The sequence below is a fragment of the Schistocerca cancellata genome, chromosome 3, assembly GCF_023864275.1.
Source record: "Schistocerca cancellata isolate TAMUIC-IGC-003103 chromosome 3, iqSchCanc2.1, whole genome shotgun sequence".
Taxonomy (NCBI): Eukaryota; Metazoa; Arthropoda; class Insecta; order Orthoptera; family Acrididae; genus Schistocerca; species Schistocerca cancellata.
The window spans coordinates 660,273,119-660,299,813 of record NC_064628.1 but is presented as its reverse complement, the minus strand read 5'-3'; the positions used below and the strand labels follow the sequence as shown (position 1 = coordinate 660,299,813).

The 26,695-nt window shown below is 43.3% G+C and overlaps 1 protein-coding gene across 1 annotated transcript in view; it reads left to right on the top strand.

The window, feature by feature from the left end:
* The window catches only part of LOC126175631 (integrin alpha-PS2-like), a 402,904-nt gene that overhangs the window by 136,802 nt on the left and 239,407 nt on the right, over positions 1-26,695 (top strand). Inside the window, exon 2 of the mRNA XM_049922517.1 lies at positions 9,426-9,553. Coding sequence (XP_049778474.1) covers positions 9,426-9,553 — 128 coding nt within the window. The remainder of the gene's footprint in view (positions 1-9,425; positions 9,554-26,695) is intronic.

Sequence of the window (26,695 nt, the reverse complement as noted above, 5' to 3'; positions counted from 1 at the left end):
ACTTCCAGAAAACCATCGGAAGATGAACCTGAAAAGATCCGAAAACCGGCTCATGGAATGATAAATAACTATTCATAAAAGTGACTAGTTGCAGTTTTATGTATTTACATTCAATTAACAGTCACGAGTTCTAAAATATCCGTAATGGATAAGCTCAATCAAGTGATATTTTTATTTTGTAGCGCAGTGTAGGTGTGACCCGCAAGTAATAAGTGCCGTGTTCTGACCCGCTGGTCAGGCATCAGTACGAATGAGATGTTCAGGGAGCGCTAATTGGTCGCTTGTGCCCCGTACTTAGATAGCGGTGACGTAAGGCGTGTCTGTAGGAAGTCTCGGGGGACAGTTAGGGACGAGCAAACCTGGCAGCTGTGGGCGAAGGTTGGCCGCTGCAGAGTGCAGTCCTCGCTATCTTCTGTAAGTGGGCGGCCCACACGCAGGCGTAATCAAGGGCGCCAGGCTCCAGCCCTGGCTCATTTCTCGGCACTTCTCCGCAGTTAGTTCTGGGCTTATTTACTGGGCACGTCTGAACACTGAGATCGTCATTCATGTGAACGATGGAGTACTGGTATCTATAGGTTTGGTGCTTAAGCGTGATGTAAACGGTATTTACAAGAGGAAAGTACCGACAAAGTGCCACTGTGACAGCAGTGGGTGCTGACCCCTGCGGCACTGCTGAAAGAACTTGCTTGCACAGCACTGCTGCCTGTTTCTCAATTAGCATTCGTATCGCATCAGTGTGCTATCTGGAAATTTTACCCATCCCATTTTAGCGTGCAGAATGGCAAAGTTGACAGGGTCAGAGGCTGTACTTAAATCTAGTAACGTCATTATTACTGATGAGTTTTCTGGTGTTCGACCGAGTTGTTATTCCATTTTAATCCATAATGTCTCGATGACCTGTCCAGTCATCGTCTTCAGATGCTGCGAGTTGCGTTGCTATGCGTAATCGCTGATTGGATTCCAAGAGTGCGAAGTACTGTTTGTGGAAGACGGCAGGTAGTCGGTCGTCGAAATATTGTGCAGAAAAATGGAACTAACAACTCGGCCGAACACTCGGAATCATACAAGTAATGAATCATGCCTATTAAAACTTCGACATCAATATTATGGGCTCACAGTTGGGTTGTAATTAAACTGAAGACTCTCACAGAGGTCCAATGTGGGCTGTTATTATCGTAGGCAGCGAAACTTGGTAGAGATGCTAAACCATTAATGTGGAACCTATTTACGCTGGAAAATAATTAGTTCAAATTTTGACCACCAGATTCAATTCTGGCGCTGAGAAACCGAGAAAGGTATAAAAAGATATTTGTAATGGATTAGGAGTGGGATGTGGGCAGAAAAGGCATAATGTTGATTTTATTATTAACTGTCCCTTATGCAGTTTGTTCAATATGAGCATAAGAGACGTCGACGAGATGCTGTGCAGCGCCAGATTTGCACCTGGTAGGCAAACTTAGAACTAATTTTTTCCACCGTAAATCGATTCCGCACTAACGCATTAGCATATCTACGAAGTTTCATTGGCTTACGATAAATACAGCCCATACTGGACCTCTGTGAGTAACTGCACTTTAATTATATCCTCCTGGCACTGAAGTAATCCGACAGTTGATCGTGAACAGTATATATCAGGGCTTTGTAAACAGCGGAAGTAGGGCTTACTGGCTGCTCATTATAATAAAATGTCAATTTTTTATTTGTGTATTATCTGAGTTTATTTGATGCTGGCCAAGAAGATAGGATTACTTCAGCTACTGGTATAGAAGCTGCCGTGTGCATTCTGGCATAATAAGCTGATAAGAAGTTTTGCGGGGAAGAAACATGCAGTCAGTTTCCATACTCCAAAAATAATTATACACAGTTTGCTGCTGTTCTTCAATTTAGTACTTCTAAATCACTATTACACTTCCTAAGTTACAGGCATCAGAAAATGCTACTCTTAAAACTACTGTGTGAGCCTTGTTGGGAACAAATTACGTTACGGAAAAGTGGCCTCTACCTACCTCGGTACGGCCAGTCCAATGCAAGTCAAATGTTACATTTTAATTAACACCGAATTAAGTAATACTGCCATATTAAGGTTTTAATTACGTCATCAACATGCATCACAGGTTTTTTATTCCACAAAATAACTTTATACACGACGTGAAAACAAATGAAATGCATAACCAAAATATTACAATCTCATATTTTAAGGAAAAAGTATTTACTTTCATTTTTAAATTTGCTTATGTTGCATCCTTCATGAAAACTTAGCTCAATAAGTTGTAAATAGTGATTTCATACCTAAAAATTGCTGAGAGGAACCTTCTTTAAATCTTGTTTCCCATGGACAGCAAACTCGTAATGATGAAATAGACTGCTGTTTCTGCCGGCCGGAGTGGCCGAGTGGTTCTAGGCGCTACAGTCTGGAACCGCGCGACCGCTACGGCCGCAGGTTTAAATCCTACCTCGGTCATGGATGTGTGTGATGTCATTAGGTTAGTTAGGTTTACGTAGTTGTAAGTCCTAGGGGACTGATGACCTGAGAAGTTAAGTCCCATAGTGCTCAGTGTCATTTTTGAACTGCTGTTTCTACGCAGAACTGGTTCAAATAGAGTAGGAATTGTTGCTGTATTCTCTTATGGACGGGATGTCTGCTGTCACCATTTTCTAGATAATTTTTCGAAGTAATTTTAGGTTTCAGCACATTAGGCATGATGGCATTAGCCATGATGGCTTGTAGGATACCGCACTGAACTACAGAGTGACTATAAAGATATTTTCAACTTTTTTGCAGATAGAGCTTCATGCACTTGCGACGTTTAGCGAATATATGCCTAAAATCGTGTCTGACTTCATGAACGTCACAAACTCAACCTATAATGGTTTCTTCGTAGATGGAACGCAGGACCTTAATTTTCCTCCATGTTCCTTCCAAAAGAGCTGCGCCTAAACCAGATGTTCGTCGCTTAGTGTCAGGGATGCCAACGAATGTCTAGTTCCTTTCGCTATTGTACCGGGTGTAGGTAATGTCTGTGGTCCAGGAAAGGGGTAGACAATCGCTCGCAGGGCGCTGGTGGTTCGTCGCGACATGAGGTTGAAGGTTGCGCGCGGTCCAGCCGTGTGGGCCAGTGTTTGGAGACTGCTATTGATAGCCTGTCCGGTGCCTTCCTGGAGACGCCTTGGACCGCGGGGCTATACATAGGCACGCAGCAGCGCCGTAAGCTGAGATCTTGCGCTGCTCGGTCACCGATCCGGTGTGCAGCTGCGCCGGCTGCTGCCTCTAACCATACAGCACCACCAACTCGTCCGAAAGCACCGTACCATACGCTGTGCTAGGCGTCTGTCCTACCCAGTCATATCGTAACGCAGGCGTGACTGACAGTAGTCAGAGTGCAGCAAAATGGGATTGTTTAGATTGTAATTATTTGTCAGTTTGTCTTAACGGAACAATATTGGCAAATGTGAAGGTAATTTGCAGGAGTACCACTGGGAAGTGTGATAGGGCCGTTACTGTTTACAATAAATATAGATAAATGATCTAGTAGGTAACGTCGGAAGATCCACGAGTCTGTCTGCAGATGATGCGGCTGTCTATAAGAAAGTAGCAGAACACAGCATCGAACTGCAGTTAGACCTGCGGTTTGGTGAATACATAAATGTGAAGTATTGCGCTTATGTAGAAGAAATCCACTACTGTACAATTATGGTAATGGTGACAGATTGCTGGAAACAGTACCTACCATCTAGGAGCAAGCATCCGAAGCCATCTTAAGTTGAATGACCACCTAAAACAAATAGGGGAAAAAACAGATTGCCAGACTGAGAGTCACCCGAACCATATACTTTTACGAGGCTTGTCCAGGAAGCAAGTTCCGATCGGTCGCAAAACAGAAAGCACAGTGAAAATCAGATATGTTATTTTCAACAATTAGCTACACCCTCCAGCTACTTCTCTACATAGTCGCCGCGACTAATTAGACATTTGTTGTTGCGTTGCGCCCTCGTTATGGCAGACAGCCGCCTGTGCTGTCCACCAATTGTCTGCGCTGGCCTAAAGCTTGTTGTCTGTGCCAAAAATTTTTCACAGCGGCTCATGTGAGCAGAGATGAACATCAGATGGAGCTAACACTGGGCTGTATGTGTATGGTTGATGATGAAACGCCGGCCGGTGTGGCCGTGCGTTTAAAGGCGCTTCAGTCTGGAACCGCGTGACCGCTACGGTCGCAGGTTCGAATCCTGCCTTGGGCATGGATGTGTGTGATGTCCTTAGGTTAGTTAGGTTTAATTAGTTCTAAGTTCTAGGCTACTGATGACCTCAGAAGTTAAGTCGCATAGTTCTCAGAGCCATTTTGATGATGAAACGCTTCCCATCAGAAACACTGCAAGAGCGTCTTCATTGTCCCTGGATTGTGCGGCCGATATTTGTCATGAAGAAGGAAGTACGAGGCGCATTCAAGTTCTAAGGCCTCCGATTTTTTTTCTAATTAACTACTCACCCGAAATCGATGAAACTGGCGTTACTTCTCGACGTAATCGCCCTGCAGGCGTACACATTTTTCACAACGCTGACGCCATGATTCCATGGCAGCGGTGAAGGCTTCTTTAGGAGTCTGTTTTGACCACTGGAAAATCGCTGAGGCAATAGCAGCACGGCTGGTGAATGTGCGGCCACGGAGAGTGTCTTTCATTGTTGGAAAAAGCCAAAAGTCACTAGGAGCCAGGTCAGGTGAGTAGGGAGCATGAGGAATCACTTCAAAGTTGTTATCACGAAGAAACTGTTGCGTAACGTTAGCTCGATGTGCGGGTGCGTTGTCTTGGTGAAACAGCACATGCGCAGCCCTTCCCGGACGTTTTTGTTGCAGTGCAGGAAGGAATTTGTTCTTCAAAACATTTTCGTAGGATGCACCTGTTACCGTAGTGCCCTTTGGAACGCAATGGGTAAGGATTACGCCCTCGCTGTCCCAGAACTTGGACACCATCATTTTTTCAGCACTGGCGGTTACCCGAAATTTTTTTGGTGGCGGTGAATCTGTGTGCTTCCATTGAGCTGACTGGCGCGTTGTTTCTGGATTGAAAAATGGCATCCACGTCTCATCCATTGTCACAACCGACGAAAAGAAAGTCCCATTCATGCTGTCGTTGCGCGTCAACATTGCTTGGAAACATGCCACACGGGCAGCCATGTGGTCATCCGTCAGCATTCGTGGCACCCACCTGAATGACACTTTTCGCATTTTCAGGTCGTCATGCAGGATTGTGTGCACAGAACCCACAGAAATGCCAACTCTGGAGGCGATCTGTTCAACAGTCATTCGGCGATCCCCCAAAACAATTCTCTCCACTTTCTCAATCATGTCGTCAGACCGGCTTGAGCGAGCCCGAAGTTGTTTCGGTTTGTTGTCACACGATGTTCTACCTTCATTAAACTGTCGCACCCACGAACGCACTTTCGACACATCCATAACTCCATCACCACATGTCTCCTTCAACTGTCGATGAATTTCAATTGGTTTCACACCACGCAAATTCAGAAAACGAATGATTGCACATTGTTCAAGTAAGGAAAACGTCGCAATTTTAAGTGTTTAAAACAGTTCTCATTCCCGCCGCTGGCGGTAAAATTCCATCTGCCGTACGGTGCTGCCATCTCTGGGACGTATTGACAATGCGCATGTTTCTATCTCTTTCCAGTCTGGAGAAAAAAAATCGGAGGCCTTAGAAGTTGAATGCACCTCGTACATGTCAGTTACATTACGTGAGATTGCGAGAAATCAGGCAAAATCACTCGATAGGCACCCAGACCTGGCGGGGGATTCTATTTTCTAGGCATGTTTACGTGCTCAGAAACTACAACGTGATGTGATCGATGAGCATACTAGAGACACCGCGTAACACACCTGTGCAAAGCTTCATCGGATTTTCACTGTGGTTTCCATTTCGCGACTGATCGGAACTTATTCCTGTACACATCACTTACTTCTCTTTAAATTATTTCCGTCTAAGGCACCTTCCCACGGTTCACGCGGCTCCTCGGAGGTTCGAGTCATCCCTTGGGCATGGGTGCGTGTGTTGTCCTTCGCTTAAGTTAGTTTAAGTTGGATTAAGTAGTGTATAAGTCTAGGGACCGATGACCTAAGCAGTTTGGTCCCATAGAACTTGCTACAAATTTCCAATTTAAATTATTTCGCAGCTCTGGCATTAAAATTGCTATCAGTGCCTCGATTTTACCATTCCTACATTCTTTAACAATTCGATAAAATTTCTGGGTGACGTCACTGATTCCCGATGAACTATCTCTTGACCAAGAGCCTAATGACCGCCTTTTTTAGTGGAGGAGGAGGTAAGTGTTCAATGTCCCGTCGACAACGAGGTCATTAAAGACGGAGCACAAGCTCGGATTAGGGAAGGACAGCGAAGGAATTCGGCCGTATACTTTCAAAGGAACCATCCTGGCATTTGCTTGAAGGTTTGAACCGGCGTCCTCCCGAATACGTGTCCAGTGTGCTAACCACTGCGCCACCTCGCTCGGTCGCTCTTTAGTCCCGTTACCCTCAACCAACCAACGAACTACTCCACTCCTTCCACCAATACCCAGGATTCAACCCGGTCCTCAGCATGGCTGTCACCCATACTGACCCCGCATCTGGAAGAAATATTCAAATATTCTTCCGCAAAGATGAAAATGGGACACAACGTATACTTTGTATGAGTGGAATAACGTTTTATGAACAACTTGTGTATTTCGTTCTAATGTTGTAACTAGACAGATGTCATGTTTTACCTCCACTGAAGCATTTACTATGTACACGAAACCAAGCTTCTCGTAGTCCAGCAACTTGACATTTTTTTAACATTAAATCTGTTATATTTATTCGGTAATCAGCATATGTTTCCTTTCTCTGACCGCGTATTGTTTCTTTGGATAACGTACGTATAGAATAAAGCCATATCCGATACACAAAAATAGTCTAGTCCGAATTTCGTTCCCACGAGTATGATTCGTTATGTTTACGTTTGGTCCGCATTTGTTTCCACGAATCGGCCTCGTGGAGGTACGGCAAGGGGTTGAAGCCACGGTCCACTACCTGTCCCATCCTTGTCAAGGCAGACCTGTATGTAAATAGCTCTAAACATAAATTACGTTGTTTTTGTGGTTCTTAAATTGTAATCCAATGACATGTGCAGTATCCTTGTAGAAGTGGTCTGTAGATGAGCCTATACATGTTGTATAACGTGTGTGTGTATGTGTGTGTGTGTGTGTGTGTGTGTGTGTGTGTGTGTGTGTAGCACATCTCCTCCTAAATCACTGGACCAATTTTAACCAAACTTTGTACACACGTCCCTTACTGTCAGGCAGCATTGGCTTTGTGTGTAAGAAACACCTGCATATCATAGTTCAGGAGATATGACGTCACGTACAATGAGGTGCGTGGGAAAGTGTCATATCATGTATGATTTTAAAGGTGTTACTTCTGTACTTCTAGCAGTATTTACAATAAATTTTGCAGGCATTATCCACATATGCCGCTGAATGTACCTACAAATTATATCATTCTATGACACATAGTTCAAAAATATATGACGTCATAATAAACACTGCGATACCCAAAAAAATGCCACATAGTGCATGAAGTTTTAACACATTTATTCCTTACTATTAAGACACTCCTACAGTCGAGTCAGCTTAAGGAAAACCCTGAATCTGGCAGCGCTTTTGACAGCTTTCAACTACGAAGCGCAAACGGCTATAGAACTACCTGGAGGCGTTGCCATAGACACTGTAAGGGGTTCATTAGGGGTTCATTACTATTCGCTAGTGCACTTGAGCAGATGTAATTTCGATGGATTGCTCAAGCGCTGCCTGCGATATGGAATATCTATGCTACAATAGAATCGCAGGTCAGAGTTGGCAGTAAGTCGAGTTTAGTAGCTCGCAGAGAGCAGTCGTGTTTTGTAGCTCGCACAAAGCATTTGAGTTCTCGGGTTCAGACAGGGCAGTCGAGCGGTTGACTTGTGTTGGTCCGGATTTGCAGAACGATGGCAGTGCCTGAGCGATGTAGTATAAGGTAATAAAAAAATATTATTGTTCTTTGTTGCTGCGCGCATATGTTATCAAGTGCAACCTCACAACAGAAAAATAATTACAATATCCACACCTAGTGCAACCTCCCAACAGAAAAATCTCTTTTAAGTCCCGAATAGAGAAATTTCTTTCCAATAACAAAAATTTGAAGTTTTAATATGACCTTCGATTAAAGACAGACTGCATATCGAGATTAATAAGTTTCACGTCAGCAGCGCTGCGTCATGGCCCTGTGAAATCATCCTGAATAAAATGAAAACTTCTTACTTCACAATTATGCCGCCGGATAACGCTATCTATATACCCGCTCCTACAAGAAATTTTTGGCGCAGCCCATTGCAGTGCTGGCCACTACATTTCCATTTGTAGGGAAACAAATGATTTTCTTTTGCTTAATCAACATGAGTACGCACAGGAAAAATTCGTAAAATCTTTAAACTCAGATAAATGACTGGCAAAAGTTTTCTTCAGAACAAAAGTTATTATTGAAACATTTTTTGCAGGGAATCACATGGGACTTTAACATTAAAATCGTGGCTAAATCAGTTGTGGCAATTTATTTGACTCGTTCCACATCATTACGAAATATCGTATTCATGATCCATGGAACTAGTATTAATCTAATCTAATCTAACATATGCGCGCGGCAACGAAGAACAATAATATTTTTTTAATACCTTATACATCATCGCTCAGGCACCGCCATCGTTCTGCACGACCGGCCCAACACAAGTCAAGCGCTGCACTGCCCTGTCCGAACTCCAGAACTCAAGTGCTCTGTGCGAGCTACAAAACATGACTGCTCTCTGCGAACTACTAAACTCGACTTACTGCCAACACTGCTCTGACCAGCGATTCTATTGTAGCATAGATATTCCATATCGCAGGCAGCACGTAAGCAAACCATCGAAATTACATCTGCTCAAGTGCACTAGCGAGTAGTAATGAACCCCCTTACAACACGTTTACAAAATCGCGTGTTGACAAGCGAAGCAGCTGCGCCCAGCGTACAAAAACTGTCCGAGATCATGTTTCTTACTCTGGATACTGCTCTTATACATATTACTTTCTATGGCTGTTTCATAATTTCAAAGGTGTTTTCACGAATACATGAAAATGATTTTTTTTTCCAATAGTCCACGACAAACCTAGTTCATTTTTTGTTTTCATTTCTAATACAAAACTGACAAATGAATACCCGGGAAATGACGGGTTTCTCAGCTACTAGAACAATAAAACATGCGTGCGGTCCTTATGCACAGCAGGCTACACGGCGAGCATTGGTAGCCCCACGGAAGGAGGTCAGGAGGATTAGCTGCTGCGTGGGTGTAGACAGTGGTGCGTCTTGTTGCAGGGTGCTGGTGGGCGCTCCCGCCGACGACACCTCGCGGTACCAGCCGGGGGTGGTGAGGGGTGGCGCCGTCTACCGCTGCGATGTGCGCGCCGACGACTACTGCCAGCAGATGCCCTTCGACAGGAACGGTACGTCAGCCCGCCCCTATCCAGCCAAAAGGCTCTTAGTTGTGACTGCTCTTCAGTGAAATTGCTGCCTAATAGTCTCACATTTTCTCTCCTCAATAAAGAGTAAGCTTTCGATTGACTTGATGCCGCCCTCTGTTTCATTGGTACTCTAGTGATGTCAACACCCATCCTTCATATAAAGGTCTTGATAAAGTTTTTCGTGTTCTATCATATACCAGCCCCTAAATTTGTTCCCTCCACTAATGTTAACAGTACCAAGGCACTTACATCTAGATAGTTTGACAAATATCAATCTTTTTGCCCATTACCGTGGAGACATTCTCACGATTCGCAATGCTACAAATTTTTATCATTTCACGACCCTCTGTGTACACCAGCGTACCAATTCACCCATCTCACTCAGTTGCTTCCAGTTTTCAGTACCTACACATAAAGCCATAAACAGATGTGCTGTAAGTGGCGCCCTTAAAATTGTTTACGGCGTTATGTGTAGCCACTGAAGACTGGGAGCAACTGTTGGGATGGGTGATTTTGTACGCTGGTGTACATAGAGAGCCATAACAGCAACAGTTGTCTTCACGCTACGGGCAGTCTCTCCAGAAAACACAGCGTAATGCCTGGTGATGAATCCATTGCCTCCTCTCTACAAATCCTGGCCACACTGTACATCGCCATCCTATACAAATGTTCCTATCGCGAACGGTGAAAGACTTTCAAAAACGTTTTGATTCGTAAACCCTACAAAACCTCCCAGCAAAACCTGATCCTAGCGACTCAGTAGCCTTACTCCGTCTTCAGCAAGGCACCCCAATCCATCCTAACCCACCCATTCTCACACACTTCTACAACACTTCTATCCCTCCCCAGCACTTAAATACCGTGCAAAAGTTGAGCCCAACATTATTCACACCGCCTTTCCTTACAACTGAGAAAAACGCTGTTCCGACGTAATTGTCTCCAAATCAAATGGTTCAAATGGCTCAGAGCACTATGGGGCTTAAAACCTGAGGTCAACAGTCTCCTAGAACTTAGAACCACTTAAACCCGACTAATCTAAGGACATCACACAAATCCATGCCAGAGGCAGGATTCGAACCTGCGACCGTAGCAGTCGCGCGGTTCCAGACTGAAGGGCCTACAACCGCTCGGACACAGCGGGCGGCTTATTGTCTCTGTGTATCTTGAAAAAGCTACAGTCCAGGTATGGCGTTCGGTCTTGTTTTCAGACTACAAATACATACACTTCCAGTCAGTTACGTCTGACATAGCTTCCTTCTGAAACACAACCGCTCTTCTGTCACCCTCAAGCCTATCCAGTCTATCCTCCTTTTTCAGAAATTCTCCGAGTATCAGTTATGCATCCTCTCCTGTACCTCGTGTACTCAGAACCTGCTACCTACCTTCATCAGTTTGTTCCAATATTCCCCCGACACCGCCTTCTTTGTCCTCCAGCCAACCTTCCAAGCTTCTCAACAGTCCCACCAGATTCATCTCAATGTGTAACCTCCGAAACATCAAAATAAATCCTGACAAATCGCAGTCAGTAATCGCTGGACGTACGTCCTTATCCTTGATTCGGTCTCCCAAACTTCCACATCTGCATCAATAAGCTCCTCCCCCATCCTCCTCCTCCCGTAACCATACTACTACAACACTAATATATTTTGGACTAACATTCGATCAGAAAGCAATTTATCATCCAAAAAAAGCCCACAATACACTAAAATTACCATAAATGATTACAGGCTATAAATGCTGATTATGTCCCATTTTGGATCTCTGAACTTTCAAAATTTTCTTTACAACTAGAAAAACTATGTGTATTTTTAATATCACAGCTAGAACTACCGGCGATTTCTTTCATTGCATACTTGCTGCAAAAGTAGGAGTGAAGATGATGTTATAGATGCTAATATTTCCGGCAAATACAGACGGAGACAGTGGACAACAGTAGTTACGTGAGAAGCGGGAGATGGTAAAATCCTCCTTGTGGAAACCTGCTGATAATTCCTTTCTGAATGAAGTAAATATTTGGTCTTGTGATATAGTAATTAGTAATATTATTTCGTAATAATTGTTCAAAAACTTATCAGTACTGCAGTCTTCGGTATTAATATTCCTAACAAAAATACGCAAAAAAAACATTTTTATTGAAAATTAGTCGTTATAGTATAATAAATTTCATACCACACAGATCGTTAAAATCGTTTCTCATTTACTGCATGGCCCACTGAGGCATCCTTTTAAAATGGAAGTGTATCGTGATTTTTACATTTATATGATTCGAAACTAAAGTACAGAAAATCGTTTTCTGTGGTTTCATATCACATCATAAATTTATTGGAGTCACAGTAATAAAATGGTTCAAACGGCTCTGAGCACTATGGGACTCACCTTCTGAGGTCATTAGTCCCCTAGAACTTAGAACTACTTAAACCTAACTAACCTAAGGACGTCACACACATCCATTCCCGAGGCAGGATTCGAACCTGCCACCGTTGCGGTCTCGCGGTTCCAGACTGCAGCACCTAGAACCGCAGGGCCACTTCGCCGCCGCCACAGTAATACATCTAACATACATTACACAGAGACGGGAGATGGTCCTCAAAACTTAACGGCTACTAACTTCAAAGATGGATATCAAACCAATAAACACTGAAATAGTTCAGATTTCTTGGTATTGAAACTATTTTTTTCTGGACGGTTCTTATTATTTCCAGAACAAAGAACTATGTGTCAATCTTTTACTAATTCTACCTCTCGTCGGATACGTATACTGCTTGGCAGTAGAATGTTTCATTTGCTCCCATACTTAAATTCCTAATCATGTATGAGTGGCTTTTGCTTTAATCTGTTATCAAATAATATATTAGAAGCGCTGATTTATCGCCACTTAGCGAAAGCCATCCCCTGTTATACTCGATGAATGATTGCATGTGCCGGCCATGGTGCACGAGCGGTTCTAGGCGCTTCAGTCTGGAACCGCGCGACCGCTACGATCGCAGGTTCGAATCCTGCCTCGGGCATGGATGTTTGTGATGTCCTTAGGTTAGTTAGGTTTTACTAGTTCTAAGTTCTAGGGGACTAATGACCTCAGCAGTTGAGTCCCATAGTGCTCAGAGCCATTTTTTTGTTGTTAAGCCCCATAGCGCTCAGAGCCATTTGAATTATTTGATTGCATGTCTTCTTTAGAGGCCACCTAATTATTCACATTGCGTGAAGTCTGGGGAAAACATGACGGCCGCCAGAGGATATACCATACTTTCAGTGTCGTACCCTTGAAGGGATTTACATATATCCTCTTTAAATGTGCAGTTATCCGTCCAGATCCAAACCTCTACTGTTACCTGAACTGAAGAAGTGTAGGCTACATTCAGTTTTCCCTCAATTATGTTCAGTCTTCGGTGTTTCGCGAAGCGTTCGTGACAATAAAGTGACAGAAAAAGGATAGCTACAGTATGTTCTTGGGTTACAGCTGTCTCATTTCTTAGCTCTTTGGGAAATGTTTTTTTTTTCCTTTTATACAGTATCACGTGTGGCGCCTGGCTTCGGAAGTTGGTTTTTCTACTAAAATATCTATCGTACGCGGCCGCTTTTCTTTACACGATTGGCACGGAGCACATTCTGAAGGATTTCGGTAGTAGTTTTCCCACGGAGGTCAATATAGGAACAGGCTGAGTTTCAGGTGACTGGCGGCGACAAGACTGTGCCAACTGTACAATCGTCCTAAAAGGCGAACCTCTGGCGTAGGCGAGTGGCCTACCTGAAGTTGTGATCGTGCAGCTACCGATACTTCACTAAGAGTAACAATCGGGCATAGTCACTTCCTTCCGGTGACTACTATGCAGTTGGCCGTTTAGAAGATTACAGAAGGAGCAGTTTCGCACCAACGGGCGGGAAGTCCGCTATTAGATTGCGCGCGCTTGGGAAGACGAAGGAGAATTGGTTCAGAGTTGGACGAGAGACCGAGGTTGATGGTCGGGTTTCTGCAAAAGTGTCGGAGAAAGTTTAGGTCGTCGAAGAAATAATAGTTTATGATTTAGAAAAGTGCTATGAATAGAGGAAGTGTTTATGTAAACGTGGAAGAAGTTTGGTACGTTTATTAGCGAAACAGCGGAAGTTATATGTGGAAAAAAGGAATGTGGAATATTATGTGAGTAGTAGCCACAGATACCACGTGGCAATTTGAAGACCGCTAAGGTGACCGTCGATTTAAGTGGGTACCGGAAGAAGTCATATAATTTATTGTGAGCTACAGAGACAGTTAAATCTTTCTGAACGTAATTTACAAGTTGAATCTCTTCATTGTGGCTAGACAGAATTAGTACCGTCGGACTGTGTGTGATCGACCAGTGGCCAGAAACTGTTTCAAAGACAAATAAATTGTGTTTCAGTTGAATGAATTTTATAATTCCAGTACTGTCGTTAAATATAGATCCCTATAAGCGTAGGAAGCAGTGCTCAGGTCAGTTCACGCACAGGGTAAAAAAATTCAGCAGTCATAAATCTACATGGACGTATACGCCTCCCCTGTCTCTCGTCTGGCAGCCGAAAACAAACATTAAAATAAATATTGACACGTTACAAAGTGCACAACCATCTCCGGGATTCGTAAGATTTATCGATCAGAGATGACGTCACAGTTTAATAAAAGATGTATTGGGCATTTGAAAAGCAGAGTCGGCTGTTAGAGTTCTGACTCAGTGCAAGGTGAGGGGCATTTGAGCCAAATACCAAGCGAACTGGGAACGGAGCAGGAGGAGTCCCAATTGGAAATATTTCGGAGAGATTTCCAGTTCTGGCATTTGCCTTACAACCAAGTAAAAAGGTCCCATAGACTGTGGTCAGAACCGGGACACGGGAACTAATTTTAAGTTAATATTGGGAGAAGATGGCTCAGACAAGTAAACTAGCTGATCAAAAATATCTGGACCCACTTAAGTAATGAGAAACTGACCAGTAGATGTTGCGAGAGCTGTATCGGCTAGTATAAAAAGAGGCAAGGAGTATTGTGTTGTCAGTAGAAAAGTTGTAATAGCCTAATGGGACGGTTGGAGAGCTCAGGGACTACGAAAGTAGACTTGTCATTGGATTTAACGTGGCTAAAAAATCCATAAGGAACATTTCAACCCTTCTACGCCGGTCGGTGTGGCCGAGCGTTTCTAGGCGCTTCAGTCTGGAACCGCGCGACCGCTACGGTCGCAGGTCCGAATCCTGCCTCGGGCATGGATGTGTGTGATGTCCTTAGGTTAGTTGGGTTTAAGTAGTTCTAAGTTCTAGGAGACTGATGACCTCAGATGTTAAGTCCCATAGTGCTCAGAGCCATTTGAACCATTTGAACCCTTCTACAGCTACCGAAGCCGAGCGTTGGTGATGAGAATGTCAAGTGGAAAAGCGAAGCAACAATCACCGCAAAACCTAGGGTAGGCAGGCCTCGTACACTGATGGACAGGGGCAGTCGAGCAATGCGGAGGGCTGTTGTAAAAAGTCACGTGAAACCAGCGGAAGGAATCACTCGTGTGTTCCAAAGTGATGCCAGCAGTCCAGCTATCTCAATAACTGGTCGTAGGGAGGTAAAAAGAATCGGGTGCAATGGTCGAGCAGCTCCTCATAATTCCTGTAGTCAGTGCTAAGTGCAGCACGAGGTGCTGTAAAGAGTGCAGCCACTGGACAGTGGACAACTGTAAACGCATGATTTGGAGATATGAATTATTCTACACTCTGTGGCGATGCGATGAAAGGGTTTGGGTTTGGTGGTTGCCTGGAGAACGTTACCTACCATCGTGTATAGTGCCAACAGGCGTTGTTGTTACAGTATGCGACATTGCACCCTGTCATAAAGCAGCATCTGGGAGGCAATGGTTTGTAGACAACAACATTCCTTAAATGGACCGGCCTGTCCAGAGTGTCAATCCGAGCCCAGTAGAACGCTTCTGGATGAGTTAGAACGTCGACTTCGCTCCTAAACCCCAGCGTTGAACTCCATTACCTTCTCGGGTTTCGGCTCTTGAGGAAGAATGGGCATCCATTGCTCCACAGACATTCAGGCATCTCGCCAAAAGTGTCTTCAGCAGATTGCAAGCCGTCATAAAGTATAAAGACGAAGGGTGGACACACTAGTAATTGTCCAGATACTTTTGATCAAATAGGGTATCTAAAAGTCTAGAATGTGTGTGTTCGTTGAAGTGCATACGGAGCAAAGGCAGGTGACGTGATTGACGGGCATCTGTTGCCTGTCGGAAATTTGGCCACTCTCTCAAGTCCACACGAAAATTCGGCTGAAGTCCTTCCTGCTTGGCGATCTCGGGTTACGGTGTCGGCTTCTCCGACAATCAGTTCCATCTCGAGACGCCTCATTTACGGGTCGCCCATTAGCTCCATCTGATAGCGACACCGCTCGACACAACATGACCACCACACAAATTCGCAGCTCTGAGCCTCGCGGGCTGCTGCTGCGGTACGCTGAGAGGCCTCAGGTCCCGAGTCCCCGCGTTGCTGGGACCAAGGTCAGGCGGACGGCCGTAATGACAAGCCTGCCGCCTGCTGCCTGCTGCCTGCTGCCGCTACTTAATCGTCGCCTCAGGCAACAGAAACGCGCACTTCCCAACTGTGGAGCAATTTGCTAAAACGCAAACGCTTTCTTCTCGTAATGCTACTACAATTAAAATATCGAAGAGCAGTAGTTTAGTGCCATCAATACCGGGCCAAATAAGAGTTCTCCTTCAAAAGTTACTGTGACAGATGCGTGTAAAAAAAGATTCGTCCTCCATGAGACAAAAAGTCTAAGGGTTCTTACAACTTTGAGAAGATACAGTTTTTAAACGTGCGTTTTCTTCTCCTCTTTTCACATATAAATTACGAAATTTGTGAATTTATAATTCCGAGGAACGTAATACAGTCACTTCAACGTAACGATCGAATGGAAACCTCAAATCAATGGAACATCTGCAGTACTACTTCGTTGGGTGACTCGTCAGTATCGCTGTTTGGTTGCAGGTCAGCTGTCATAAGGTAACATGCGGCTATTGTGCTGATCTCTCCTCAGCTGGATCTGTCACCAGACAATTTCCACCCACCTGACATGCGAAACGCAAAATTTCTTATCTTCATTTTTGACCAATACAGTCTCGATCTCCTTTTTACGAGGGTAACTGAAATTAAAACATTAATTAATTATTTTATGCAAATTAGGTAATACAAGAGAATTACAGGCATGTCATATTTCGACGTAGTCCTCACAACATGTAATGGATGCATTCCACAGTTTCGGAAATGTGTGAATAACTCGAGAGGAAATCTTTCGGTTGTGGATGCAGTCTCTCGTGCAGTTTTCACCCCTCCATCACTTCTGAAATGCTTTCCATCTAGCTCTTGTTTGAGTCATCTGAACACGTGAAAGTCACTAGGGGCGTGATCTGGCCAGTGACTTGGATGTTAGCGACATTCAAATTTCATAACCTGTGTTGTTGCTACGGTCGGACGGGCAGTATGGTTACGAGCATCGTCTTGCTGCAAGAAAACATCTTCAGTCAGAAATTTCCCGTCATTTCCTCCTGATTGCGAGACGGAATTGGTTTCGTAGAAGATTTGAAGGTAAATTACTGATCGCTGTTAATCCCCTTTCCATGTAATACTCCAAAATGACCCATTTCGCATCCCAAATGAGAGTGAACACAATTTTTCCTGCCGATGGTTGTGTGCGGATTTTTTTTGTTTTTTTTTTTTTTTTAATTTTGTTTTAGCGAAGAGCTATAGCGTCATCTCTTTCTCGATTTCTTCGCTTCAGGTTTCATTTTCTGTATCAGTTCTGTCAAGAGATTCATTACCTTAGATCTGCATTTTTATCACAGACACCGATGCGACTATCAAAAAAATGTTCAAATGTGTGTGAATTCGTATGGGACCAAACTGCTGAGGTCATCGGTCCCTAGACTTACACACTACTTAAACTAACTTATGCTAAGAACAACACACACGCCCATGCCCGAGGGAGGACTCGAACCACCGGCGAGAGGGACCGCTCAATGAGTGACATGGTGCCTCTAACTACGCGGCCACTCGTGCGGTGATGCGACTATCAAGTCAGCATTCATGTGACGTGCCATCCGTCTTGCGGACACTATACTGAAACGCAGCACATCACAGACAGTAACACCCAAAACAGTGGCTGTTCGTTTACAATAATACGCCTCTTTTTCCTTCATAAGCTCTTCCGTTGCAGCAATCCTTCTTTTCGTCAGTTTGCGGTTTTCCCGGCCCGGGCGCGGAGTATCTTTCACAGAAGTTACGACTCTTTTAAACATCCTGCACGACTCGTACACTGAGCGCAGGGACACTCATAAATTACCGTACAGTGCCTTCATGGTAAGACGCATTTCCACAGGGTTAACAGCTTCACCACAGGTCGCAGCTCCAGCGCGGTCGAGCAAGTCGACAATGGCGTGGCCGTCTGTACACTGACACAACTTCCTTTTGCGTGATGCCCCAAAAGGCTGCAAACTGTAGGTAATTTGTCGAACCATAAGGATAACTCGTGCCAACTGCCAAACCGATATTACACTTTTTAGGACTTTTATTGTACTTTTAAGGTTTTAATTTGAATCTGCCTCGTTGTTGTTATTGTGGTCTTCGTCCGAAGACTGGTTTGATGCAGTTCTCTATTCTGCTCTTCCTGTGCAAGCCTCTTCACCTCCGAATAACTTTTGCAACCTACATTCTTCTGAATTTTCTTACTATATTCATCTCTTAGTCTCCCTCTACGATTTTTACCCCTTACAATTCCCTCCAATACTAAACTGGTGATCTCTTGATGTCTCAGAATGTGTCCTACCAACCGATCCCTTCTTCTAGTCACGTTGCGCCACAAATTTCGTTTCTTCCCAATTCTGTTCAGTATCTCCTCATCAGTTACGTGATTTACCCATCTAATCTTCAGCATTCTTCTCTAGCACCACATTTCAAAAGTTTCTATTCTCTTCTTTTCTAATCTGTTTATCGTCCATTTCTCACGTCCATATATGGCTACACTTCATAGAAATAATTTAGAAAAGACTTCCTAACTCTTGAATCTGTATTCGATATTAACGCTTTTCTTGCCATTGCCAGTCTACATGTCATATCCTCCCTACTTCGACCATCATCAGTCATTTTGCTGCCCAAATAACAGAACTCATCTACTAATTCAATTGTCTCGTTTCCTAATCAAATTCTTTCAGCATCGCCTATTTTAATTCGACTATATTTAATTATCCTTGTTTTGATATTGTTGATGTTCATTTTATATCCTCCTTTCAAGACATTGTCCATTCCGTTCAACTGTCCTTCTAATCGTTTGCTGTCTCTAACGGAATTACAATGTCATGGAATTTTTTATTTCTTCTCCCTGAATTTTAATTACAAATCCAAATTTTGCTTTGGTTTCCTTTACTGCTTGCTCAACCTGCAGACTGAATAACAACGGGGACAGGCTGCAATTCTGTCTCACTCTCTTCCCAACCACTTCTTCCCTTTAATGCCCCTCCTCTCGACTCGTATAGCTGTCGTCTGGTTTCTATACAAGTTGTAAACAGCCTTTAGGTCCATGTATTTTACCGCTACTATCTTCAAAATGTAAAGAAAGTATTCTAGTCAACATTGTCAAAAGCGATACAACAATACCCGTGTTGTTACGGAGAACGACGCAATGTTCCTTCGGACATTGTATCATTCCTCTTGACAACACATCCACTGCAGTACTGTTTTATCCGTCGATACCACTCAGCGACTTTCAAAATGGCTCTGAGCACAATGGGACTAAACATCTGAGGTCATCAGTCCCCTAGAACTTAGAACTACTTAAACCTAACTAATCTAAGGACATCACACACATCCATGCCCGAGGCAGGATTCGAACCTGCGACCGTAGCAGCAGCGCGGCTCCAGATTGAAGCGCCGGTGCAGCGACTTTCAATTAAAACGTCCTCCCTTGTATGGGAATAGATCATGTGTATAATAGTACAGGTTGTGACGCAGAAACGACAACACATGCAGTTTTGGGTCTGGTCGTGAGTCGTGCACGGATAGGCAAAGTGGTTAAGATTACCGTTGGTGTAAAGCGGGAAATCCAAGTTCGAATTCTGGTCCGGAACAAATTTCTATTGTAATCATTGCCATACACGGCTGATGGTTGTTAGTATTTGCAGCTGTGAATACATTTCATGTATTGTCAAAAATTTTCTCTAAGTCTACAAATGTTATAAACATAAGTTTGCCTTTCCTTAACTGTCTTCTGAGATAAATCGTATGAACAGTATTGCCTTCTGTGTTCTACATTTCTCCGGAATCCAAACTAAACTGCTTTTCCTCGAGGTTGGCTTCTGTCATAGCTTTTTTCGTTCTTCTGTAAATAATTGGTGTTAGTATTTTGCAACCACGTCATATTAAACTGATAGTTCGGAAATATTCACACCTGTCGTCACATGCTTTCTTCGGAATGTATGTAACCTTGATTACTGGTTTATGCCATCCTCAGAGCTAAAATTGAAATACAGGAAAGCTTGCACATGCAGCTAACCTTCAACGGCAAAAAAAAAAAATGTCCAAAGCAGTTAGACCCTCCTCTTTACATCCGAATCCATTATCCATATTCCTTGTCCAAGCAAGTCAGCACCTCACACAGACTCCTTCATTATCTTCAGGCTGTCGTTTGCAGCAGTGAAAGGAATTCTTAAACTTGAAAACATTACTGCGACTGATATAGTTAATTATTTAAAAGAAAGCAGTAAATGCAGAGTGTTTCACGTACGAGGCAGGCGCTGTGACCGGCATGGTGCAAGGACCATTACAGAAGGGGGCGGCTTAGACCGCTGGTGAGCCTGTGGCCCGTTTCTCGTACTCGGGCAGGTGGAGAATAGATTTTAGCTAATCTAGACGTAGAGGAACGGCCTTGGAAGAAAATCGCGCCATTTGGCGCTTTAGACTGGTGTGTCAGCGGCTCATTGAAATTATATGCATAGACGCAAACTGAGACCTTACATAGTAACGGCAGTACATCGACTGATCAATTCAGATACTGTTGCTCGACGTCGATAGTGCAGCCTATTATTGAAGCCAGTGTATGATAGAGAGTTTGTTCTTGAAAAGTTCTTCTTTCTGACGAAACCTCGCTGCATTTATAGAGGTACATGAGCTGTGAGAATAACAGACGTAATAAATCTAAAAATCAGTTACATCAAGAGCCTCTGCATGAAATGAAAATAGGAGTGTGGTATGCAACTAGTGCAACACGAATTATCGTACCGATCTCGTTCCATCAAACAAAAACTTCTGACAGTTATGTGAACAATACCCCACAATCTTGTTTTGAAAATTTCCAACTAATGAAAAGACTTTGCAGGACGATGCAAAATTATACTTCGCCAGCGAGTCTACGGCAGAGTTATGAGAACATTCCTGTCGTCCAAAACACCTCGTAATAACGTCATAAACGCATTGACGATCTGTGCTCTTACATTGTCCTTCATGAAATAACCGCAGCTCTCAGACATCTGGTCATGTAAACTGGAGAACGGCAAGAAAGTCATGGGTAACACGGTAAATGATTTCAAAGACGGAGGAAAGAAGGAAATTCAGAAACGAGAAAAATGAAGATGGGAGAAAGATTTACCAAAGGCTAAATAACGAACTGCTTAGGGAAACAGAGCAGGTAAGGAGAAAAATGGCCAGAATATAGGGGCGATGGATTGAAGAACTGGAGAAAAAGGGAAGATATGATCGATTGAACGACAGAGTAAGCACTACAACATGGAATCAAAACAGACCAGGAAGTGCAACTAAGGAAATTCAAGTAAAGACATAAATGTAGTGGGCACAGATCGCGAGGACATCCTCCAGAGATGAGGGGACAATTTAAAAGAGTTATATGGCACATATCACAAACCAAAATCTCTGAAACTTGAGTCCTTGAACACTGTGGATGATTATGACAAAGGACCAACGATCATAATGGATGCAGTAAATAGTGCAATAGCTGGAATGAAAAACGGGAATGAAGTGGGTACAAATACGATACCAGGAGAAATACTAAAATGTTTGAAGCAAAAGGAGCAAGAGAAATGTTGAGGTAATATAACAAAACAAATGACAGTGGTGGATGCCAGAGAACTTTCTGGCGACACTAGTGATTCCACACCAAACAAACAGGGAACTATGAAATAAGAAATTTAGGAAGCATATAATGTTAATAATAATTACTAAAAGTGTGAACAAGGCAATAAAGGAGAATGTGACTGGGGAGCAATTAGGTTTTAGTTGGAATACTGCCACAAGAGATCAAAATGGCGTCTGTTCTTTCGGACATATTCTAAAGAATAGACATCACATACAAAATTTACTCTTCGAATCCTGCCTCGGGCATGGATGTGTGTGATGTCCTTAGGTTAGTTAGGTTTAAGTAGTTCTTAGTTCTAGGGGACTGATGTCCTCAGATGTTAAGTCCCATAGTGCTCAGAGCCATTTGAACCAATCTTACTTAGGACACTTTCTAAAAAGGTGAAACCGAACGATGTGGCACTGTGGCCAGCACACTGGACTCGCATTCAGGAGGACGACGGTTCAAACCCGCGGCTGGCCGTCCAGATTTAGGTTTTCCGTGATTTCTCTAAATCGCTCCACGCATATGCCGGGATGATTCCTCTGAAAGGGCACGGCCGATTTTCTTCCTATCCCTTGAACCACCTGACAGCCACAACTTGGGCACCGTCTCTAATGTCATCGATGTCAGCGTACGTTAAACTCCAATCTTCCTCCCTTCCTAAAAAGGTGGAACCATTAATATTCTATGCTTTCAAAATTCAGATCACAATTTTCACAGGAGGAGAATTTATGTTTACGGAATTCTTCAGAAAAACAATCAAAATTAAAGTTTTCACAAAGCTAAAAAGTTGAGACCTCAATGTTTTTTTTAAAACAAGGCAAAGTCAATAAAATCATTAGCCTGAAATATCGGGAATCCCTACCATCTTTAGCCCTAAATGGGACAATTATAAACTTCTATCCTTCAGCAAAGAGTCTAGGAGTAATAACAGATGAAAATCTAAATTGAAATGAGCACGTAACTCCAGTGTGCACGAAGGCATCAGTCTCTCTCCATCCCCTACAAAAACATAAAAACCTGTTACTTCTTGATCTGAAAAAAAGTACAAATATGGAAGCAGTTATTGATTACAGCGATGTTATTCTGCAAAATCTTTCTCAGGAAAGCTAACGGCACCTGGAACAGGTTATGAATACCTGTGCTGGTTATATCTGTGATGTTCGACTCCGTGATCATGTTCGACACCGCCATCATACGCACGGCTACCCTGGCGGCGAGCATACAAGTGCTGAGATTTCCAAAGCCTCTGTATCCTCAACTGTTTTACCAACGTACACTACCCCTCATAACTCTCCTCTACCTGAACGCTCTTGTCTAGACAACATGGCTAAAACTTCTCACTGGCAGCAACACGACTCTGTAATAACCTCCCTCTAACCAAAGACTGCGTTTTATTAGCAGCACACTGTAACAGATCTACTAAAGAGACTGTCTACACTACGCTTGTCCATCCTCTTTTAGAATTCTGCTGCGTGGTGTGGGATCCTTACCAGTCAGGATTGACAGAGTATATCGAGAAAGTTCACAGAAGGGCAGCAAGTTTTGTATTATCGGAAAATAGATGAGAGAGTGCCACTGAAATGATACAGGATTTGGAGTGGAAATCATTAAAACAAAGCAGTTTTTTGTTGCGGCGGAATTTTCTCACGAAATTTCAATCACCAACTTTCTCCTCCGAATGCGAAAATATTTTGTTGACGCCGACCTACGTAGGGAGTTCCGATCACCATAATAAAATAAGGGAAATCAGGGCTCACACGGAAAGACATAGGTGTTCGTTTATCCCGCGCGCCATACGAGATTGGAATATCAGAGAATTGTGAAGGTGGTTCGACGAGCCCTCTGACAGGCACTTAAATGTGATTTGCAGAGTATCCATGAGATGTAGATGTAGATCATATTAGAGAACTGAATAACATCTCCAGTTTTTGGAGACAGTTAATAACATATCTACTTTTTTTTTTCGGCATCAGTCAACTGACTGGTTTGATGCGGCCCGCCACGAATTCCTTTCCTGTGCTAACCTCTTCATCTCAGAGTACCACTTGCAACTTACGTCCTCAATTATTTGCTTGACGTATTCCAATCTCTGTCTTCCTCTACAGTTTTTGCCTTCTACAGCTCCCTCTAGTACCATGGAAGTCATTCCCTCATGTCTTAGCAGATGTCCTATCATCCTGTCCCTTCTCCTTATCAGTGTTTTCCACATATTCCTTTCCTCTCCGATTCTGCGTAGAACCTCCTCATTTCTTACCTTATCAGTCCTCCTAATTTTCAACATACGTCTATAGCACCACATCTCAAATGCTTCGATTCTCTTCTGTTCCGGTTTTCCCACAGTCCATGTTTCACTACGTACATCCTCAGAAATTCTTCCTCAAATTAAGGCTGGTATTTGATATGAATAGACTTCTCTTGGCCAGAAATGCCTTTTTTGCCATAGCGAGTCTGCTTTTGATGTCCTCCTTGCCCCGTCCGTCATTGGTTATTTTACTGCCTAGGTTGCAGAATTCCTTAACTTCATTGACTTCGTGACCATCAATCCTGATGTTAAGTTTCTCGCCGTTCTCATTTCTACTACTTCTCATTACCTTCGTCTTTCTCCGATTTACTCTCAAACCATACTGTGTACTCATTAGACTGTTCATTCCGTTCAGCTGATCATTTAATTCTTCTTCACTTTCACTCAGGATAGCAATGTCATCAGCGAATCGTATCATTGATATCCTTTCACCTTGTATTTTAATTCCACTCCTGAACCTTTCTTTTATTTCCATCATTGCTTCCTCGATGTACAGATTGAAGAGTAGGGGTGAAAGGCTACAGCCTTGTCTTACACCCTTCTTAATACGAGCACTTCGTTCTTGATCGTCCACTCTTATTATTCCCTCTTGGTTGTTGCACATATTGTACATGACCCGTCTCTCCCTATAGCTTATCCCTACTTTCTTCAGAATCTCGAACAGCTTGCACCATTTTATATTGTCGAACGCTTTTTCCAGGTCGACAAATCCTATGAAAGTGTCTTGATTTTTCTTTAGCCTTGCTCCCATTATTAGCCGTAACGTCAGAATTGCCTCTCTCGTCCCTTTTCCTAAAGCCAAACTGATCGTCACCTAGCGCATTCTAAATTTTCTTTACCATTCTTCTGTATATTATTCTTGTAAGCAGCTTCGATGCATGAGCTGTTAAGCTGATTCTGCGATAATTCTCGCACTTGTCAGCTCTTGCCGTCTTCGGAATTGTGTGGATGATGCTTTTCCGAAAGTCAGATGGTATATCGCCAGACTCATATATTCTACACACCAACGTGAATAGTCGTTTTGTTGCCACTTCCCCCAATGATTTTAGGATTTCCGATGGAATGTAATCTATCCCTTCTGCCTTATTTGACCGTAAGTCCTCCAAAGCTCTTTTAAATTCCGATTCCAATACTGGATCCCCTATCTCTTCTAAATTCGACTACTGTTTCTTCTTCTATCACATCAGATAAATCTTCACCCTCATAGAGGCTTTCAATGTATTCTTTCCACCTATCTGCTCTCTCCTCTGCATTTAGCAGTGGAATTCCCGTTGCACTCTTAATGTTACCACCGTTGCTTTTATGTCACCAAAGGTTGTTTTGACTTTCCTGTATACTGAGTCTGTCCTTCCGACAATCATATCTTTTTCGATGTCTTCGCATTTTTCCTGCAGCCATTTCGTCTTAGCTTCCCTGCACTTCCTATTTATTTCATTCCTCAGCGACTTGTATTTCTGTGTTCCTGATTTTCCCGGAACATGTTTCTACTTCCTCCTTTCATCAATCGACTGAAGTATTTCTTCTGTTACCCGTGGCTTCTTCGCAGCTACCTTCTTTGTACCTATGTTTTCCTTCCCAACTTCTGTGATGGCCCTTTTTAGAGATGTCCATTCCTCTTCAACTGTACTGCCTACTGCGCTATTCCTTATTGCTGTATCTATAGCGTTAGAGAACTTCAAACGTATCTCGTCATTCCTTAGTACTTTCGTATCCCACTTCTTTGCGTATTGATTCTTCCTGACTAATGTCTTGAACTTCAGCCAACTCTTCATCACTACTATATTGTGATCTGAGTCTATATCTGCTCCTGGGTACGCCTTACAATCCAGTATCTGATTTCGGAATCTCTGTCTGACCATGATGTAATCTAATTGAAATCTTCCCGTATCTCCCGGCCTTTTCCAAATATACCTCCTCCTCTTGTGATTCTTGAATAGGGTATTCGCTATTACTAGCTGAAACGTGTTACAGAACTCAATTAGTCTTTCTCCTCTTTCATTCCTTGTCCCAAGCCCATATTCTCCTGTAACCATTTCTTCTACTCCTTCCCCTACAACTGCATTCCAGTCGCCCATGACTATTTGATTTTCGTCTCCCTTTACATACTGCATTACCCTTTCAATATCCTCATACACTTTCTCTATCTGTTCATCTTCAGCTTGCGACGTCGGCATGTATACCTGAACTATCGTTGTCGGTGTTGGTCTGCTGTCGATTCTGATTAGAACAACCCGGTCACTAAACTGTTCACAGTAACACACCCTCTGCCCTACCATCCTATTCATAACGAATCCTACACCTGTTATACCATTTTCTGCTGCTGTTGATATTACCCGATACTCATCTGACCAGAAATCCTTGTCTTCCTTCCACTTCACTTCACTGACCTCTACTGTATCTAGATTGAGCCTTTGCATTTCCCTTTTCAGATTTTCTAGCTTCCCTACCACGTTCAAGCTTCTGACATTCCACGCCCCGACTCGTAGAACGTTATCCTTTCGTTGATTATTCAATCTTTTTCTCATGGTAACCTCCCCCTTGGCAGTCCCGCCCCGGAGATCCGAATGGGGGACTATTCCGGAATCTTTTTCCAATGGAGAGATCATCATGACACTTCTTCAAATACAGGCCACATGTCCTGTGGATACACGTTACGTGTTTTTAATGCAGTGGTTTCCATTGCCTTCTGCATCCTCATGTCGTTGAT